This window comes from Polyodon spathula, chromosome 3 (genome assembly GCF_017654505.1).
Source record: "Polyodon spathula isolate WHYD16114869_AA chromosome 3, ASM1765450v1, whole genome shotgun sequence".
NCBI lineage: Eukaryota > Metazoa > Chordata > Actinopteri > Acipenseriformes > Polyodontidae > Polyodon > Polyodon spathula.
The window spans coordinates 26,209,293-26,231,625 of record NC_054536.1 but is presented as its reverse complement, the minus strand read 5'-3'; the positions used below and the strand labels follow the sequence as shown (position 1 = coordinate 26,231,625).

Here is a 22,333-nt window from a genome sequence, read left to right as displayed (position 1 = left end):
GTAAAAACTTGTGAAAAGTAATAATTTAATATATTTGCTATTTTTTTTTTCTTCATCTACGATTTTGCCATTTGTATCTCTTAAACATTTAATCTCCTCTTTGAATGTTCTCTTGCTGTTGTAATATTGGAAAAACATTTTGGAATTGGTTTTAGCTCCCTTAGCAATGTTCATTTCTATTTCTCTCTTGGCCTTTCTAACTTCCTTTTTGACTTGCGTTTGCAGTTCCGTGTACTCTTTCTGCGTACTTTCTTTTTGGTCCTTTTTTAATGCTCTATAAAGTGCCTTTTTTCGCTGAATATTTTTTTTAATTGATCTATTAAACCATTTTGGCAATTTAGTTTTACATTTAGATTTGTCTACTTTAGGGATGTAATTGTTTTGCACCTCTAGTACTACATTTTTGAAGAACAACCATCCTTCTTCTGTGGGTGTTTTCTCTATTTTACTCCAATCTACTTCTGTTAGTCTCTGTTTCATACCTTCATAGTTTGCTTTTCTAAAATTGTAAACCTTAGCTTTAGTCTTTACTTTTGGGGTTTTAAAAAACACTTCAAATGAGACCATGTTGTGGTCTGAGTTTGCCAGTGGTTCTCTGACCTCTGTTTTAGTTATTCTGTCTTCGTTATTTGAAAAGACTAAATCAAGGCATGCCTCCCCTCTAGTCGGTGCCTTGACAAATTGTGTTAGGAAGCAGTCATTTGTCATTTCCACCATTTCAATTTCATCCTTCGTGCTACCCACTGGGTTTTCCCATTTTATATGGGGGAAGTTGAAATCCCCCATTAGTATGGCTTCTCCTTTGCTACATGCATTTCTAATGTCATTGTATAACAGATTATTGTGCTCACCGTCTGAATCTGGCGGTCTATAGCATGCTCCTATTATTATGCCCTTTGAATTTTTGTCCGTTATTCTGACCCATATTGATTCGGCTTTATTTTCTTTGTCCAGGTTTAACACCTGGGCTTCAAGACTGTTTCTTATGTATAGCGCTACCCCTCCTCCTCTTCTGTCCTGCCTGTCTTTCCTATACAGTGTATACCCACAAATATTATATTCGTCCCCATGCAAAGCTGACAGCTCACAATAAGGTAACAGTGAAGCTGCAGGGAAATGGGTCAGATAGTAGTTTGGTTGCAGTGCTACAGATAAACCACAGGTGGAGTTTCCAATTAGTGATTTATTGATTTCAAGGGGGTGAATTGATATGCAGTTTAATCGCATGAAGCTGGACCTGAAAGTATCTGCTTGTCGTCGGGCGATAGCGGTGCAATGACAAAGGCAAGGTCCAAACAGTAGTAAACTCCCGAAATGTCTGTGTTTATTTAATACAAACATAAAGAACAGCCTCTCTACCAGCAATGGTATCTGGGGGAACACGGGTTGTTTGCAGGCCAAATCAATAACAATAACAACAATCCACTCCACAAATCCCGTGCACAAAAATGTGCTCTTGCTTTCAGCAGGGTGGTGGCGATTGCTTATGTCGTGAGGCAAGGGTAGTGCTCAATTGGTTGGACTGGCTTCGTCGATGCAGCTGCTGGCTCCGTCCTCCTCTGCGAGAAATAAAAAAACAAACTCGTAACAAAAACAAACATACACTGCTCCGACCGTATGTAACATTTCAGCACAAAGGGCCGTACTCCTGCAACTACATCCCCTTTGTACCACAAACTCCTCCCTTCAATCAGCACGTTGCCATGGTTTATCCAATCGTTGCCTGACCCGTATCTGATCGCAATGGAGTTCTTTAGAGTACTGGCAGTTACGCACTTTCCCCAAAATGGCCGACTTACGGTTTCCGCCCATCATTGAGTTGAACCATCTACGGGAAAGTGTACTACCAACCTTACCCGCGCCCTTTCCAATTGGGAGGGAGATTTACAGCATTGATTCTTTCTCTCTTTATCACACTGTTATATAAAACTAATAGTTGGTTTAACTGAATCCAGTATGGCCTCTCAGTATAGATGACTTCCAAAAACAAAATCTTGATTTTTTTTCTTCAGTTTATAATAATATTCTACCATTTAAACTTTTCCATTTTTAATTGTATCCTTCCATACACTGAGAACATTTCTAGTTGATTAATAAGGCAGAGCAAAAACAAAAATATTTCTAATGAAATGACAGCTATGCAAAATATACTATTTGTATTGCACAGTGCATCCAAGAAGAATATCTAACATTAGATCACAGCTACAATACATTATTAAACACATAATTTTGTGCAAGCAGGTTACCAGTAAGTCACAGTACTCCTATTTAATATCACAATCCAGTGCTCACTCTTCTGAAATGCAGAACATTCAGTTTAACTTCTTAGGGTACCCCAGTTTATGGTAATGTTATGTTTACACTCACAAACCAGGTTCCTTAGAAGTTTGTTGAGGATTGAATCCTTTAACAGTAGAGCAAGAAACAGTAGTGAGGTTGTCTGTGCTTCTCTGTATCTTCGCTTTTTTCAATTGCATTCACCAGCAGGAATCTGTGAGAGAGGTTTTTTTTTTTGTTTTTTTTTGTATCCAAGCTCACAGACTACTGGTTTAAACACAAAGCCACAATTGCTCTAAGATGGGGCAGAGGCGATGAAACACAAGAGGCAGAGAACGTTTTGTGAATCACCCCTGAGCCCCATGCTAACTTTTCCCTGCTGTGTGGCCCATTAATGCGTGGTTGATGGTCAAAGTGTGGTAGTCATCTACAAAACAAAAAAAACTTCAGATGACTTTATTGTGACTTGTTACTTGCAGAGGATAATGGATATGCAGACTTTCTAAGACCTGAAACCCATTACTAATTACTTTTCGAGACTTAAGTGGAATTCCAGAAGTCAAACCATCAAGGATGTTATCCTTGTGATTCACATCCCTTCTTTCTTGCAGTAAAACCATTGGCTTGAGATCAATTAATGAGAACACCTGCACTGCCAGGGCAAATATTTAGAGAGGACAGAAAGCTGATAAAAATGCATGTGGTTTGGCTTGAGCATTTGAGGTCTGACCTGTGTACTTTCAGATTTTGGTTACGATTCTTGAAGGGTGAATACTGTACCTGTAAGCCCCTTTAATTAAAATGCATCTGTTTTTTGTTTTTTTTAACATTCTTCCCATAAACGTACTAAATGTTCTTGACAGCAAACAGCTGGTATTGTTATAACGCGTATGTTGAATCTCAGACGAGTGTGTTTCGCATTTAGGTTTACTAGGACGGTGCTTGTTAAATAATGCCAGGCTGTCTCTGGAGTCCTGTAATTGGTAATCAACTTAACTGTGTAATACTTTGTTTGCAGTGCCTGTTAAATATCTCTTTTAAATATGGAAATTACACTTGTGCATATCTGAGTAAGGCGGTGTAGGGTACGAGTCATTACAAACCCCAAAGCTGATTCAATCCAGTAGCAGTTCATTACTGATTGGAAAGACTGTTGCAAGTGTATTTCTGCAGAACAGCAGATTGGACAGTAAATGTACACTTGGTTGGCAGGGGCTTCTATATATATATATTAAAAAAAAGAGTATCAAAAGTTATGACTACTGGTCATTCTATAGAACAGACACACAAAATATAAACACTTGCAGACTTGTCACATCAAATCAGTGTCACTTGAGCAGAAGAAAAAGGGTATGTAGTGTGCTTTTGAGGCCTGGGTATTTTATGCAAGTTTAGCATTACATTGCACATAGTTATTATTAGTGCTATTAGGTTTATTTATTAAAAGCTGCTATAAAGATAGCGGTACCGTGGTTAAAATTGTATCTTATGATTACTCACCACTGTGAATAAAATTTTGAAATATTTCTAAAAACCTTATATTTTTTATTTTATTTCTGCTATACACCAGGTTGGCTGACCCAATATTCTAGTCTTTCTTTGTTACAACCATTTAATACATTATTAAACTGTACCCCTTTTAAGTGTAAGTGCAGAAAACCTTGCTTTAAGAACACATCACAAGTAACAGCACTTTATACAGTCATAATCTTCTTATTTTGATGGCAATGTGAACTCCTCTTCAATATTAAGACTTTCCCACCACCACATTACCAAAATCACGTATCATTCAGTGTACAACTGAGGCTTTATCTAGACAAGTGCAGGCATTCTCTGTTCTCGGTCCAGGATAGTTTTGTGTACGCAGCTAAAGTGGACAGAGACACAGAAGCAAAAATTATTTTATGATCAGTGATCATAGTTGCAAATGGAAGCACGGGGGGGGGGGCTGTGTCGGCAGAGCTATTCACTCGGCCAACACAATCAGGATGTGAATGATTAAGGACATGAATACTGCTGTGGACTGGAAAATTGTGCTGTGATTTTTGGCAGGACACTCTCAAATAAGATGAGTCATGAATGGAACTGCATTGACAGATTTGTACAGCTTATGTTGGAAAATTCCAAAATGTGTCACTCCAGTACCCAAAACCTAACCTTGAAACTAACCTAACTGTAAAAATTTGATAGTTTCAGTTTCTTTTTTTTTTTTTTTTTTTTGTCTTGCTTGGTCCCCATGGATCCTTTTTACAAAACTTTAACTTGAGAGTTATTTAACATCTGTTTGTGTAAATAAAGTTTGGTTGTTTTTAATTACATTTTTTACCCAACATGAAAGGCCCAATTCAAAACCCACATAATGATCAGCAAGTATGAAGATCTCTGTTCCTGCAGTCAAGCCAATCGCCTGCTGAACCCAAACAATGGATGTTATTAAACCACTGAACTCTGGAAGCAAGCCTGGTCATTCTAATGGGGACTAGTTGGGATCGCTGAAGCATGATGTCATAAACGATCCCCATCTGATTTTTATACCCAACGCAATAAAAAAGCCAATGCAGTGTAGCACAGCATGTGGGGCCCTCAGCCAAGATTGGCAACTTATCATGACCACGATTCGAACCAGCAAGCTCCTGAGCATGTGGCTCACCTAGTCATTACTAGCCATTAGCGGAAGAGTGTCATGAATCAAAGTAGCATTTGATCATTTTGTTTCTATTAATTTTTTTATTGTTTCATTTTTTTTTTTTTTTTTTTTTAGCACAACTGACACTTTTATGTGCTGTGGATGTTTGAAAGGAAAGGAAAGAATGTTGTTGGACTTCAGATTTGAAAAATGTTATCTGCTTCTTTGGATCAATGGCAGTGCAGCTGACTTTCAACCCCGGTTCATGGTTAAATTTCCTTCATGCCACATATTAAAGGGAATCGGGCCAGACATAATTGGTTTCACTTTTCTGGGATAAACACAATTTTACCTTATTTCCTTACAAAGATTAGGCATGTGAACTATGCATCAGCTACAGAGTCACTTACAACAATGTCTCAACCGAAAGACGGAGGACAAGGAGGTTAAGTGACTTGCTCAGGGTCAGTCAGTGGCTGAGCTGGGCTTTAAACCAGGGACATCCTGGTTATAAGCCATTTCTTTAACCACTGGACTACACAGCCTTCTAATGTGATGGTTAGTATTTTAAACCTACTGTATTGACAGCAGGTAGTTAAGCTACAACTGAATTAAGATCTGTTGCTTTCCTGGGGGAGATAAATCAGCCAGTAGTTGTGTGTATAAACACAACAGCATTGCTTCCGTTGCTAGGCAGTGTGTCATTTTAAGTTGTAGCATGTTTTAACTGTCTTGAAACTGATACATTTTTAGGGATGAAGGATTTTTAGTGTCTTAGGAGTGTGAGATGTCATGCAGTTCCCTTTCAAGTATGAAATATAATCATGGTCGTATTAGTATTTACCTCCTAAAGACCTGAAACCCAAGTAAGATATACCAAAGCTGCTCAGCGGGCCTGTAACACAGTCATGGCCTGCCACTGAGGACACAAAAGGATTGCGCTCACAGATCTTAGCGCCATTTTTCCTTTCAAGACTGACCTGACCGGAGAGCCTTGTTCAGATAAGTATTTGTTACTTCTCTCTGCTACATATTTTGCATTTATTGTGTTTTACACAAATTATATAAGATATAATAAAGATATTGTGATGTCCCACTGTGGCCTTGTGCCTCACATGAAACCAGTGGATAGAGTTGTTCCTTCCCAGGGATCCAGCAGCCTACGTCAACTGACTTTGTGCTCTCCCCTGAGGCTGCAATAGCTTACAATAATAATACTAAAATCACTTTAATTTACAGGGTTTTAATGTGAAACAACTAAATAGGCTTTTAAATTGTCCAAGTCTTTACTTTCTCATTAAATGCAGAATGAAGAAGGCTAAAATGAGAGCACAGCATTTTAATAAATGGCTAGTCTGTATTAATGTTAATACAATTACGAATAGTGGTTGTAATAAAGTGTGTCCTGCATTTATTCTTTTTGAAATTAGATTAATCGCTTATTAAAATGTTGCACCCTCGTTTACATGCAGTGTCTTCGTTCTATGCGCAGCAAAACACGAACATTAAAGCAGTGTTACTACTAAATGGCTATCAGAAAAACAACAATCCTAAAATTAAAAAAATGACCACTTAAAATGTAGCATAATTAAGTGGAACTCCCTTATAAATGGCTTATTTTCAAATAAAGAAAATACTGGGCTTTATAGTCATGCTGATTTTTTTTCATTTTCCATTGTATTTAATAAATAATTTAATGCAGTGAATGTTTAAACAGTGAAAGTAAATCGCTAAGTAAAGCCTTTTTTTAGTGTGGCTAATTGCTGATCCAGGATAAACAGCCAGTGGCTTCTGCAAATACTGCAGCATCTCAATAAGATGCAAAAAACAACAGAACACATTAACAATGCTAATCCACATTCTGCCTTGAATAAATAAACTGCTTCCAAGTAGCACCAGTGTTGGAGGTTAGTGCCAAAAAGAGAAGGGCAGAATTGAAACCAGCGTTTCTAGTGTCAAATCACACCACCATTTCCACTGCGGATTATTGTCTGAGATCATCAAAGACATTGTAAATGACACAAACTGCAGCGATCTCAAAGACATCCAGCTGCACAGAACTTAGTGCACAGCAGTGATAAATAGAGTCCTGGGGCCATGTGTATTGTTGTTATTATTATTGTTATTATTATTATTATTATTATAGTTTCTTTCAGGAAGAAGTAGGCAGGTTTTTGTAAAAGTAGTTCATTTACAAATGCTAGTTGCAGTTTGCATGGTTGAAAGGTCGCCACTATCTACAGGGTATTTGTGTCGCCTAACAAGCAATATTAATTGGCAACACACCATAATACAGGAACAAATGTCACTGCACTTTATCTGGTAATAACCCTTCTCATTCCTAGTTTACAACTTAGTTAACAACTGTATGTAAGCTACAGTCACTTGGTATGCACATTCATTCCCATTCGTGTCAGTGCACTCCATAACTCAATGGTGAATATTTTACTCTTTTCTATTATATTTAACTTCTCTAAATAATGACTCCTCTTCTGTAATCTTTCCTTAAGGTTTGTTTGTAATGCTTGCTGTTCACCCTGATCCACATGGAAAACTATTCAAATGTATTTATGCATGCTGCACAAAGTGGGGTGTAGTCCCCTCAATTTTTTGTTCGCCCCCCCCCCCCCTCCAGTTTATCATGGAAAGATTTGCCATGCCACAACCACTCAAAAACAAAGACGGTGCAAGTGAGTGCCAATTTTAGACAAGAAATTAGATGTCCATTTTAATTGAATAGTTTAAATAACATTAAGATTACTAGCATGCATTTTGAATAGCATTACAGTGATCAATATATTTGTTTTGTATTTGTGTTATTAAATAGCAATCATAAATCATATCATTGTAAATGGTTACACCCCCCATTATCTGACCCTCCTGTGCTTGAGTACCCCTTCTATATAGGGTGCATGATGTTGAAAAGCTGGGCCTGGCCCATATACCGCCGGAGGAGGCTTCTAGCGCTCCAAAGATGCTACCTGCCCCAAAAAGCAGGGCTGGGTCTCTGAGGTGATCCTCAAGTGCGCCTATTCATCGAGTGTGTTCACTGTAATAGTATCCTGGTAGCCTACTAGTGTCATTTTCGGAGGTCCCTTTCTGAAAACCACAGGCCCTCACCATAACAACAGCTGGATGACCTGCTCCTGGCTAACCCTTTATAGACTGGGATTGTGTTAACACGATCATACTGAAGCGCACTTCGTTTTGATGACTTACAGGGCCATTGTACTTTGAAATACATATCATTGGATAGGGGAGGGATTCAATTTCACTTCATGATTTTTTTTTTTCCCCCGTGTGACATCACTGAGAGGGGCATTTAGTGTCTAAAGGGCAGGGTTAGTTTAGCCTGCTTCAGAGAAACTTTTTTAGAGGTAAGAAAGACACGGAAATCCGATGTATTTGACAGTCTATATTATAATATTTATTATATCTTGTGTTTTAATACGTGTTTGTTTTTAAAACAGTTACCAAGAGACGAGTGGATCTAAGCAGATACAATTTCATGAACTAAATTGATGAGGTAGGGCTCAGCGGCTTCGGCCACCTATGAAGGACATTGTTCCTCACTGGAGTCTAAACTTGGATGCTTAATGTTTAAATTTGTATCATTTAAAGCGGCATTCTTGCTTGCAATCACCTCCGCAAAGCGGATGAGTGAGCTGCAGGCATTTTCTATTGCGAAGCCTGCTTAATTTTTACAGATACTAGGACAAAGGTTACGCTCTGTACTAATCCTGCCTATTTTTCCGAAGATGACCTTGGCATTCTATGTCAACCAGTCTGTGGTATTAGAGGCTTTCCATCTACCTCTCCAGTCTGATAGAGAGCGAGAGGTCCATACGCTCTGCCTGGTGCAGGCCCTGGGGTACTATGTTGCCAGGATGATGTCTGCAGGATGATGAAGTCCCATGGTCAATCCCTGTCTAAGCAGCGGCGGTCCAAGTGGATAGCAGACAGCAGACAGAGTCAGGACTGCCTATGAGATGGCAAACTTACCCCCTCCAGAAAAGCTCACTGCCCATTCCACCATGGACATGGCAACTTTGTGGGCTTTGTTCCAGGGTGCATTTGTCAGGGACATATGCAACTACTCCCCATACCTTCACTAGGTTCTACAGACTAAATATCGTAGATCCTCAAAACCCTGGCTTTGGAACTAGTGTTTTAAGGGTGGCTTTCCAGTCGACCTATACAACACAGGCATAGAGGTAAGTTTCTCCCTCAATTTGTTTGCCCTAGCTACTGTTACTGGGGTTCAGTATGGTAACACACAATGTAGCCTCTCGGCTTAGCCTTGATGCATTTCTGTTCTGCAATGTTGCCCTTGCAACAGCTTTGGTACACTCACCCATATGGTAATGGTTACATTTTGTACTTGAAAGGGAACGTTTGGTTATTATCATAACTCTGGTTCTCTGAAATAGAAATGTAACCATTAACATTCAAGGTCACTGCGTCCATGATTGAAGCATGCTTGAAGGAAAAATGACACTGAATGTGTGTGCAGTCCTATTGTACCCTCAGGGGCAGGGCATGACTGCACCACAGGCTCGCTGAACAGCTTACCAGGCATATCTTATTCAGGTTTTGGGTCTTTAGGAGCTAAATACCCACTGTGTTTATTCCAAACTATAAACAATAATTCCACCCCTCTACCAACTATGGTATCATGGGGTACACGGCAATCCCAAACAGAAAATATAGAATAACACTCCTTAATCCTCCCTGCATGAAACTGTGCTCTCAAAACCAGAGATGATGGTGTGTGTCTGTGACGTGCAGTGAGGGTAGTGTTCAGGGGTATGTGTTGGTTCCTTGGCGGAAGCTCCTGTCTCCTTGTCCTGCAACACAAGACAAAATAAAACAAACAAACAGCTACAGCTGGTTATTAGTTTCAGTGTAATGGGCCATACTCACGTAACTGCATTCCCCTTTGTACTATCAAATTGCTCCGTGATCAGCCCAACGCCACGGTCTCTCCAATCACTGCATGCCCCGCAGCTGATCACAATGCAGTTGTTTAGCAAACTCGCAGCTGCATGCTTTCTACAAAATAGCCGACTTCCAGATGTGCTAAGTTTGTACCCCTTATACAAGAGGATTAAAACAAAATCAAAAGTGACGTTGTTGGTACATCCGTACAGAGAACCCAAAAGGGAGAATTTCAGACATTATTTAGAGACATGCGGATATCTTTTTGACGGCGCCGATATATATGTTTTTAATCTTACAGCTGGAACTTTTGACGAAACTGGACCCTGTCGCGGCCAAATTTCCAGGCTAATTCCGATAAGGAACCTCTGGACCTGTCCTCGAGGTCCCCCGCCGAGAGTTAACCGCTCCACTCTGACACTGTGTGCAAAGCTTGTACATACTTACCCCAAAAGACTTTAAGCTGTTATTGCAGCAAAAGGTGGCTCTACCAAATATTAATGTGTGGGGGTTGAATACTTATGCAAGCAAGATATTTCAGTTTTTTATTTTTCTTAAAAATATTTCCCAACATAAAACCAATGTCACCTTACAATAATTGATTCTGAGTTTCAGTGTTTAAAAATAAAATATCAAACAACGAAATTTCAATGTACCATTTGTAATTCGGTAATGTGAGAGAATTGGTCAGGGGTCTGAATACTTTTGCAAGCCACTGTATTTGTTTCCCCATTGATGCACATTGCAGTGTAGTGTGCATGTATAACCTAAGATAGAGCAATGTGTGACAAGTATACAGTGGAGGGATTTTATGCCCCTTTTACATTGTGTAAAAAGGCTGAGGCTAACTGATTGCCTTTAGTTCCACAAGGTGTAATTTGTAAACAATGTATTAACACTGAGGATAGCCTCCTGCTTTCAACATACAGAGTAAATGCCACACGTTATTTTTAATAATTTAGAAAATCCACTGAGCAGTGTGAATTATTTATTTTGTTGTGTTTTGTTGCAGTCACATAATAACTGACATCTGAGTCTTTAATTTAACCCTCTGATCTTGGTTTGCTTCTTGACTGTCTGCAATTCCAGTTTTTCTTTACAAATGTTTTAACATGCAAGTCTAAGGTGACAAAGTAGAGCCTCCTCAATACTTATTTTGTATAAACAAGTCTTAACTTGATGTGATCCCTAGTGAAAGAATTAATATAGTACATGTGTATTTGAAGCTGCATCATATTCAATAGCTATGTGAATATGTTTTGGTGCCAGAGTAAAATCTCAAATGCCTTTCAACATGAGTAAGTATGAGTTTCTTCAAGCATAAAACCCCAAAGCTTCAACCTAATTTTTCTATTCCATCTTAGCTGAAATTTTGTAAGACTTGAAGTTGCTTCTTGGGCTGTTGTTGAATAAACAAAGTGATTATGGTGAATGAAACACACATGTATTGGATTAATGTGTGTGTGAGTACTGGGTTTGTGTACAGCCACAATCATTTTGGTGTTTTTTCTTTTTACATTTCACAATGCAGTTGAGTGCTATTAAAGCAAATAGGCCTGGAGCAATATGCCGTTTTGCCAAAATATTGTGTTGGAGACAGTTTTCAATTCATTCGTGGGATTGTCACTTGGGAGGGGTATCTAGATTACTTAGAAAACCATGGGTGTCCATTTGGGTGGCCAGTGTTTACCATTTGAATTTGAGAATTTTGCTTGAAAGACAAAAAAACAACAACAACAAAAAAAAAAACCCTCTGCCACTGAATTTGATTGACTTTGCATCACACACATTTACTTTATCTACCAGGGACAGTGAATCACCAAGGCTGAGAGAAAAAAAACACAGTGAGGTTTATATGCAGTGGCTCTCAAAAGTATTCACCCCCCTTGGACTTTTCCACATTTTATTGTGTTACAACATGGAATCAAAATGGATTTAATTAGGAGTTTTTGCCACTGATCAACACAAAAAAGTCAACGTGAAAATAAAATCTACAAATTGTTCTAAATTAATTACAAATATAAAACAGAAAATAATTGATTGAATAAGTATTCATCCCCTTTGCTATGGCACACCTAAATAAGCTCTGGTGCAACCAATTGTCTTTAAAAGTCATATAATTATTTGAATGGAGTCCACCTGTGTGCAATTAAGGTGTTTCACATGATTTCAGGTTAAATACACCTGTCTCTGAGAGGTCCCACAGTTGGTTAATACATTTCCTAACCAAAATTACATCATGAAGACGAAGGAACATTCAAAGCAAATCCGGAATAAGGTTCTTCAAAAACACCAATCAGGGGTAGGATATAAGAACATTTCCAAGGCATTGAATATCCCCCAGAGCACAGTAAAGTCCATTATTAAGAAATGGAGAGAATATGACACAACTGTGAATCTGTCTAGAACAGGCCGTCCTCAAAAACTGAGTATCTGGGTGAGAAGGGCACTAGTCAGGGAGGCCACCAAGAGGCCTATGGCAACTCTAAAGAAGTTACAATCTTCCATGGCTGAGCTGGAAGACGCTGCATATGGCAAAAATAGCCTGGGTGCTTCACAAAACTGGCCTTTATGGGAAAGTGGCATCAAATCTTGGCTAGAGTTTGCCAGAAGGCATGTGGGAAACTGTGAGACCAAGTGGAAGAAGATTATGTGGTCTGATGAGACCAAAATAGAGCTTTTTGGCCTCAACACTAAGCGCTCTGTTTGGCGCAAGCCTAACAATGCAGATCATCCTGAGAACACCATTCCTATCGTGAAGCATGGTGGTGGCAGCATCATGCTATGGGGATGCTTCTCTGCGTCAGGGCCTGGAAAGCTTGTGAAGACAGAGGGCAAAATGGATGCAGCAAAATACAGAGAAATCCTGGAGGAAAACTTGCTGAAGTCTGCAAGAGACATGGCACTTGGGAGAAGATTCATCTTCCAGCAGGACAATGACCCCAAACATACAGCCAAAGCCACACTGGAGTGGCTTAAAAATAAAAAGGTCAATGTCCTGGAGTGGCCCAGTCAAAGCCTGGACCTCAATCCAATTGAGAATATGTGGAAAGAGTTGAAAATTGCTGTTCACCAAAGGTCCCCATCCAATTTGCATGAGCTTGAGCAATTTTGCAAAGAGGAACGGGTAAAAATTGCAGTATCCAGATGTGCAAAGCTGGTAGAGACTTATTCAAATAGACTCATGGCTGTAATTGCTGTCAAATGTGCCTATACCAAATATTAACTCAAAGGTGTGAATACTTATGCAATCAATTATTTTCTGTTTTATATTTGTAATTAATTTAGAACACTTTGTAGATTTAGTTTTTCACTTTGACATGGACTTTTTTTGTGTTGATCAGTGGCAGAAACTCCTAATTAAATCCATTTTGATTCCAAGTTGTAACACAATAAAATGTGGAAAAGTCCAAGGGGGTGAATACTTTTGAGAGGCAAGGTAGGTGGATACGAGAACTTCAGATACACAAAGCATTATGTAATTCAACGGGTGCCAAATGCCTTCATGGCTAAGTGCTGTTCCAACACCAGCAGAATCACCACGAATAACCGCATATACACCCTTTAGACAGGCAATATGCTTTCCTCCTGCATTAAGTTTCCACCAATCGTAATTATGTTTTTTTTGCAATGACCTGATAATGACTTATGTGACTGCCAGTATTTAAACCAAGCACTGTACTGATCAAGCTCTGAATTCACAGTAACTACAGTACATTAATCTGTTAGTCAGGAAAGTTGAATACTGCAGTTTTACAGTATTTGCATGATTTATCACCATTTCTATAGCCAGTATGTATGAAGTTACTATTAACACCATCTATGTAAAGATGTAGTAGTTTCAGTTGTTTACACTAGTTATAGTTAAGCGATGATCTGCTGCATTTAGACACACACTCATGTCAGTCAATGTAACATCAGACGATTCAGTAGGTTTAGAATGCTTGCAGTGTTTTGTTTTCAAGCACAGTGCTTGCCCAATGCCTTCAAATTTCAGTTCATACCAGTCAAAAAAGTTTGCTTTGGTTAAAAATGGCAGACGTTAACTGCTTTTACAAAATCATACACCCTTAGGGATTTATTCTTGTGGATCGTAAACCTTCCACGAAACTTTTGAGGATTTGATTCTTTTCTTGCACAAATTTCTTTGTTCTCCTGTTTTAGTTAATTTCAAAAGCAAAGGAAGGCGGTTCCTCATAAACTTTTCTGTTCCAGATACTGCTTTGCAGTAGTGATTGAATATCTTGCTCAGCCCATCTATTTGACACATCACTCATTTCTTTACAAGCTAATTGCTTACTGCGATAACGATCTTATTTTGCGGTGCATTTGTTGGAGCAGCTTAGCCACTCTCTGTGAAGTGTGTCAGTGAGTCACTGCTCACATCGTGGTGACCTGCTTTTAGAACGTCTTTTTAAATCGCATTATTTTTTTTCCTGACTGGAAAAGTATATTATGTATTTCTTGGTGCTTTTAATAAATGTCAAGTCATAATTATTTTATAGTATTTTCTTATCAAAGCCTTGCCCATCATTAAACAGTGCCTTTCAGTTTACTCCAGGTAGTTTAAAAATGTAAACATGGTAGCCTTATTTAAGAATTGAACTATTTTGTTGAGTGAAAAAACACAGCTAACAACACTTTTTTTCTTTAGTTCAACTCTTAAATAAGGCCACTTTTTAAAATACTTTTAACTTTCAAATACAAAATTATCATAATTTAGTCTGGAAGACATCAAGAAAGACTTACGGTATTTTAGTTTCTTTTAATATACTACATTGAATTTATAGTGTTACCACATTGCTGATGCTGAACCGTTGGGATCCTTTAAGAACCTGACTTGACAAAGTTGTGGGAACAATCACTGAACTAAGAACCGGACGAGCATTGATGGGCCGAATGGCTTCCTCTCGTTTGTTAATGTTCTTATGTTGTTATTAAGCTGATGAATACATTTGAAATATGTGAAATTTAAGCAGCCCCTTAAAATTCAGCAGAGTAAGCTTTACAAAATTCTAGAACAGTGATGCTATGTAAAGGGCTAAAGGGAAATGCTTCACTTTAACTGGGTTATGGAAGAAGCGTTCCAGTGCCCAGCTTCAAGGGGCAGGGCTGAAGAAAATAGAAGAGATTGGCATGCAGGTCTGACATTGATGGATTTATTTTATTTCCCCCCTTTTACAGTCCAGCACCACAGTGAGAGCGTACCAAAACAGTAAGTCGAGAGTGACCATGAGTCCTGGCTTTACCTCTCAGTGGAACAGCAGCCAGGCTGCCTGGAACATGTACAGCTTTCCTCGTGCCAGCCTCCACTACCAGTCCCACGCTAGCTACACTTACTGCTCTGGCCAACCTGTTGTAAGTACCCAACACATGCACTACTAGTCTCTTCACTGTACTTGTTTGTAGCTTTGAAGTACAGCACAGGTTCCAAAACTCTCCTTCCGACCCTTCTGACTGGACGGTGGTTTGCACAAAGAAAAAAAAAAAAGCAAGAGAAAACCGCCACACCTCACTTCCTTGTATTTATTTATTTATTTGTGGTTGCACGTGTGTACAAGTTTGTTTTTTAGATATTGCATTTTTTAACTATTCAAATGCGAGTGGGTTGAGCAGTTTCATTATATATTATACATACTGTATACATAAGTAAATACGAATTTATTAAATTTAAAGACAGAAGCATACTAAGGGGTTGATTGATCACCCTTTAACATGCCGGTATAAACCACAGCTGGATATTATTCAGGCATTTTACAGCAGTTGTGAACCCTTTTATTGGGAATCTAGGGATCACTGCGAGTAGATGGTTCATACAATCCAGGGTGATTCCCTAGTGCTGTAAAATGTTCCAGTAAAATCCAGCTGTGGCACATCCTGGCAGAGTATACTGTATGCTGATCCCTGAAACCTTAAGCTTTAATGTTGGGTATCTGAAAACTCAATATTACTGTGAAGAATGCACCCCAAAATAAGGGAAGTCAATAACAAAAACTTCTTCATAACCTATAGCCTACTGGCCATGCTTCACAACTAGAGTGGTATGGACCACAAAACCATGTTTCCGAGTGCACTCCCTATAAATAAATATGTATAAATACTTTAACTTGCCATCTTATATCTGTTAGCCACTGAAGGCCAGTGCAGGTTAGTGTACTACATAGTCACAGGATTAAACAAACCCATAAAGCAACTCTGCAGTGACTTGCATTTCCAGTATAGTGTACCATGTCTGCTGCCTTGAATTCTTCAATTCTGTATGTGACATGTTCCCTGTATGTCCCGGTCTTGTGAGTAGAACTATATAAGTCAGCAGCCTTGCCATTCTGTAGGCCAGTTGTGTGGCTGAGCCATATAAAATGTAATGAAAGCTGACGTTTTTTTTTTTTTTTTAATTTTATAATTGACATGTGCCCGTGGAGGACTGGAGCTTGTATTTACATGCACTGTTTTTCATACATTTTTATTCTGATCATTTAGATGTACCTGCTGAAACAGTGCACAACTGCAGAACATCTGAATATTTTTGAAGTATTAGGCAAGGTTGTGTGTCTCTGCTTTTCATGTATTGTGAAAAGTGATGGTGCATGACAGCGTATGGCGAAAACAAGAGCAATGCCGGGGTGCAGTTTACAGTATCAGGAGTCGACAAACTGCCATGTTCCTGTATGAGACACAGGTCATATGTATTGTGAAAAGTGATGGTGCATGACAGCGTATGGCGAAAACAAGAGCAATGCCGGGGTGCAGTTTACAGTATCAGGAGTCGACAAACTGCCATGTTCCTGTATGAGACACAGGTCATACTTCAGTCCTGCTTCCACGGCTTACAAGATGAACGTTTTGTTTAAGGGGTTTGCATACATTTAAGTAACAGGAGCCTCAGCCTTTCATTGTTACTGTTATACAAAAGTTAAGCAGGATCACCCACTTGAGGTGGGATGTCTGATCACAAGCCTTATCCATGTTACAGATTACAGATCTTATCAATGAAAAGCTTACATTTTAAAGTGTTTCCCCCCTTTTACAGTCCAGCATTGCAATGAGAACATACCAGAATAGTAAGTACCCTTTTAAATATTTACTGTGATGTATTATAGTAAAAGTGCAGGGAAAGCGTGGGAAACCGCAAAATGATGGTGCAAATGTAACCTAGTAAACTTTTAAAGGGTGTCCTATAAATTTCCTGGACGGAGTCTAGCAAGATTCGTTCTTGCTGGTACTGTTTCAATCTGGCTAGATTCTCAAACATTTCTACTGTAAATCATCATTAACACTTTTGTTTTTTTTTCTGGTGAATCAAGGTCTTGCAATTTGCCCAAAACGTCAATATTTTTCAACAAAACTTCCAGGAAGTATTGAAAGGTCCCTCGTGTCACAGAATAACAAAAAAACAAAAAAAAAAAGCAAAAAAGTTTGTACGGTTTCTGAAGTACTTTATAATGTTTCCAAAGTGTTCTGAAAAAAAATGACACAATCTCCAAGATTCTACTATAAAAAATAGATTTTTTTTTTTTGTGAGTTTTTATAGAAAGAGTCAAATACAATTAAAACACGCCTGCTCCCGGGGAGCTTCCCACTGAAAAATACTGGGTCCTGAATTCCCCATGCTTAGTACATCTTATGTATTTTGTTGAAACATTTTACCGGGACAATCATCTTCTTTCAAGGGCGGTGCAGGGAAAGTCATCCTATAGGAATGATAGTTTAACAAAAAATAGTTTCCCATCATTACGTGTAATTTCCCCTTACCCTGATGCACTGAACTGATTTTAGGATGCAGTTTGAACATTTAAACTATAATACATCTCCCTGCTCTTGCAAAGTAAACACATTACAGCCTCAGAACCGTGTAGGACTGAACAGGGCTGTGACAAAGTGCCCGCCCCTGTGTATATTATCTGTTATGTTGCGTGTGGTTTGTTAAATGTTGGTGTATAGTCATTGGTACAACGGATATAAACGGGTCTGTAACACGAGTGTTTAAAATGTATATTTGTATTTAGGCACGAGGATTGCACAGCACTTCACGTACATTTAAAGTAGTTAAAATGTGAGCACGAGGTTGCACATAATTAATTCACGTGCTGGGATTCAAGTGAATAATTAATTAGTAATTGAATCCCAGCACAACAGTATATATAGATGCACGTTTTCACATACTCGCGGTTGGGTGTTCGGTGAGTGGAGAACGGGAGAGAGAAGATAAATTATTTACAACTGCTATTGTGTGCTGGTGGGACTAGCATGATACTTGTTAATTTATCAACTCACCGTGTTTGTCAGTGTGTCTGTCCGTGCACCGTTTTGTTAAGTATAGTCCGTTTTTGTTTGTCTCTTTTATTTCGCAATAAACCGGCACAAGCAAGCGCCATCATTTCATTTCACATCCGTCTTGTGTTTGAGTATTTCATTTCTTTCCTGGTTCTGACGCCGCCCACTTCAGCTGTCTCTGTAACAAGGGCCAACATGAATTGCCTCTGATGTATCACCCACACCACAGAGTTTAGAAAAAAATAGTTGTAAGGTAATTACTTCTAGCAGTTGTTGCTAAGGCTATTAAAACAACCATAAATCAGCCCAGAAAAAAAAATAAGCATGGATTTTAATCTCATTCAGTCCTGTGATTAGAGGAACAACATAGTTTTAATTTAATGCTGTGTTGTTTAAAATGAATACCAGTCATGGAGTTGGGGGACATGTTAATTTACAGGAGAGAGAAAGCTGAACCAAAACAAAACTAAAGCAATGCGAAACTTCTTGAAAACTATACCACATGATTATTCCGTCTCTATATAGGATTTTGTAAGCAGCAAATAGTAATTTTAAAACAAAATAAACCACTTGAAGAAATAGGATACATATTGTAGCGTCGTGTCCCGTAGGACTGATGAATGGGACGTTTTGGTGCTGCATTAAACTGCTGGGGGGTGGGATTTGCTTGTAAATAGTTGTACGCTGTGCTCACTTTCATGTGTGTTTGTCTGTCTGTCTGTCTGTCTGTAGCTGCTGCAGCCTGGTTCCAACCAGATGCGCTCTTTCCTTCCTGATGGACTCTCTATAAGATGCAGCCTGCGTGCTGTTTTGGGAGTGTGTGCTGAGAGAGTGGCAGCGAGTAGAGCTATCTTCTGTATTCCATTTCATTACCTGCTTTTCAAACCAACGGCACTTTTAAGCGCCAGCCGCAGCCCACAGCAAGTGCAGTAAATGGCACTTACACTACAAGCACCAAAGAAATCTTTTGCAGTGTCTCCATTCTTCCTGCTGAACCCACGGGAAGCCATCGTCACAATATTTTTCTAGCATAGTGTAGGCTACATAAAATCATAGCCCTCGATGGAGTTTAAACATAAAGCCATTTTAGCTTGTACGCGGGGAACAAAAAACACTGCAATGTAATAAAATTAAATCTACTTGCATGTCTAGCTAATTATCTCCATAATAATGGCCTCAAAATATATATATATATATATATATATATATATATATATATATATATATATATTAGCTCAAAGAGCCAGCTGCCCTATATATACATTGCAGTGTTTTTTGTTCCCTACGTACAAGCTAAAGGCTAAAGTTTAAACTCCATTGAGGGCTATGATTATTACTTTATGATTTCAGCTTGAGTGCCTTTAAAGAAGATGACACTGGCTGCAACTCTGTTGTCGTTTTTTATACACAAATAAGCTTACTTGATTTGAAAAACATCATGAATGATACAAGCAGCTGCTTACACTACTTGGTTTGATTAAATGAGTAGTACACACCAAAATATGAAAGATGAACATTAATTTCAACAAACAACAACGACAGCTTGTTAATGAAAACAATATATATTGTAGCCTACTTCAACAGTATCATTAGCCTGCTATATTATGTTAAACCGAAACAATAAAAAATAACAATCTGGTTCTTTCTTGCCTTTTTCAATTAATATAATTTAATTAATAGAGAATAAAAACATACAAAGATAACAACTACCTAGCCTAAGTTTAGTGAATCGTTTTTGTAATCTACCAGCGGCTTCTATTGCACACACATCACCGATAACAGTGCAGACTATGGGAACCAATGTTCGAGTTGGGGTGCATATTTTATTATTATTTTTTTAATCAATGTTATCCTTCTGGATGTCTTCTGAGTGCCTTTTAATTAATTAAAAAAAAAAAACATATCAATGCAAAACCATAACAAAACATGTATAAAGCCTTTTTAAATGTATTATTTGTCCTACGGTTGCCTTTAATAATTTTTCTGCACAAACTACTACTTTGTAGATTATGTAAAATACATGAATGTGAACATCTAACACTAGTATGTTGAATACTCTTTAAAATAAACATGTTATGATTGTGAATGTACGGTTCTTAGGGCGACATTATTGTCATTGCTTGCACCCCGGCACCACTTTCTTTACAAATTAAGCACTGCCGCTGCGGTTTAGTCCCATATTTCACAATTCCTGTGAAATCTTTTGGTAGACCTTGTCGTTTCGGACAGAGTGATCACGTGATCCATTCTCAAAACAAGTCCACACCACTCCTCTGTCCACTGAATTTGACATCACGTTCCACAGTGCAGCTTCTACTTTCAACAGTAGTGTGAAGACATCCGAGCCATGCTGGATGGGTGTGCAAGTGTGAAAAGGCTGCAGGTATCTGCTTTTGAGCTCACTGGGTGCCTGGCTAGCAGGGTGTGATGAGGAGAAACAGTCCCTGATGGTTTTGCCTCCTTAACCCACGGGAGTGTCAGAGTCAATGCAACTCTCTCTTCTGAATCCCCATCGAACTGATCACTTCACAGAGCCCAGACACGAACTTGTGCTTCATGACTCTCCCTGCACACCACATGGCTGTGCATTTATTTGGGAACCCCTCCTCAATTTCAAATGGATGGATTAAAAGTATGTCTCTTTTAATGAATGTTTTTGCTGCCTGATATAGCTGTTAAAAAGCAATTAAAATTATATTTGCCATTGTGTGTGTCTTAGATGGCTCCTTTTGATGTTATGTCTGCCTGTCCATCTGTCCACCAGTCAATGTCTTTGCTGTGCTTCTTTCATAACAAAAATGTTATTAAACTTCTTACAAGCAAACTTCTCAAGTGCTCTTTTTTAAACTATTTCAAGAGCAAGCATAAGTAAGTAGTCTGAAAAAGCACAGCAAAAACATGATAGACATTTGTGCTGAAAAAAAAATACTACAATCATACTGTATTATACTGCAAGTTGATTAGTCATGGAGATCTGAAGGAAATTGAAGAAAGCAAATCAGCCCCTTGGGAAAATAATTAAATTAGAGTCACTGTAGATTTACCAGAACCTCCTAATAACGTCAAAGCTCTGACCACTATTAGCATTGTAAAAATTAACTCCAGATTCATGGATATGAAACATTACCCATGCCTCTATGTACAGAACTGAGTCACTGTCTGAGTGCTACTCCCACATTTACCAAAAGCCATGGCACTTATTAAAGACACTTGAGTTTGCTTTATTGAATTGTTTAGCCAAGCTACAGGGTATCTGCAATATTGTGCACCAGGCAAAGTGTTTCAGCTTACTCGCCTGCTTCATAGCACAACAATATGATGTGTATCTGCTAGCCCTGCTGTCTTCTTTCATGCTTCATGCCCCATTTGCACCATGAAACCACACAAGTCAAAGATCATCTTTATGTGGAGTAATTTATCATGTTGTTTTTTTGTTTTTTTTATTGCTACTTATAAAAAATCTACTAACCAATATTTCTGACAGGTCTACCTGCATAATTGTTTTCTGCAGTCAGCGATTTAAAACTTGCCTGTCGTGTGGTTTGCATTGGACGCTGATCAAGTTCTGGCAGCCAACAATCCAAACTTGCTTTGATCTCGATCTGCTGCTGATGGAAATCAACAAATCTGATTTTAAATCGCTTTCAGGTCATCCCAGTGGCAGATGGAAACATTACTTTAGTAACAGCCCTTTGCAGAGAGCTTTTAAACATATTCATAAGAAACCTTTTGCTGTGTTTTCGGAAGAAAAATAATACATTGTGCCTGGAAAACATACAGAGAATTGGGTGCCTGTGTATTATCTTTGCACTTGGAGCAGTAAACACTCCATGCTCTGGGGTCATGGGTCTTTTCTGCCCTCCTCCCATCAGGTTTGTGTCAGGTAATGTGACTTGACACCCGTCTGGTTGCACATAGCCCTGTTCTGCCCACCACACACAAACACAGAGACATTTTTTTTCCAAGGGCCATCTGCCAGTTTCCAAAGTGTTTTAATGCTTTTGTAAATTTAAATCATGTGTCCAATTATTCTAGTATGACTCTCAATAGTAAAAGGTTTTCAAATAAGTGGTCATGGGCTACCTCACAATGGTTCATGAAAAAAAGCTTTTTTTTTTAACCCTTGTGGTAATGAGCAAAATAGTTATAAATGCCTCTTCGTATAGCTGAAATGAGAAGTTTAAAAATAATGGCAGGTAGTTTGCATTCAATAGCAGA

General features: G+C 38.6%; 1 protein-coding gene and 1 long non-coding RNA gene across 6 annotated transcripts in view; one reads left to right on the top strand and one right to left on the bottom strand.

Annotated features, from left to right (window-relative positions):
* rbms3 (RNA binding motif, single stranded interacting protein) overlaps nt 1-22,333 on the top strand; it is a 362,894-nt gene that overhangs the window by 78,430 nt on the left and 262,131 nt on the right. For 4 of the 5 annotated variants that reach the window (XM_041244823.1, XM_041244820.1, XM_041244822.1 and 1 more), the window contains one exon: nt 15,026-15,199. The exons of the other annotated variant lie outside the window; for it this stretch is intronic. In XM_041244823.1, the coding sequence (XP_041100757.1) occupies nt 15,026-15,199 (174 nt within the window). The remainder of the gene's footprint in view (nt 1-15,025; nt 15,200-22,333) is intronic. 5 annotated transcript variants of the gene reach the window in all.
* On the bottom strand, nt 1,303-18,154 carry LOC121312916. Its single transcript, XR_005949914.1, has 2 exons — nt 18,116-18,154; nt 1,303-1,559 (listed from the first exon to the last, which is right to left on the bottom strand). It is a non-coding gene; the product is annotated as an uncharacterized LOC121312916 (long non-coding RNA).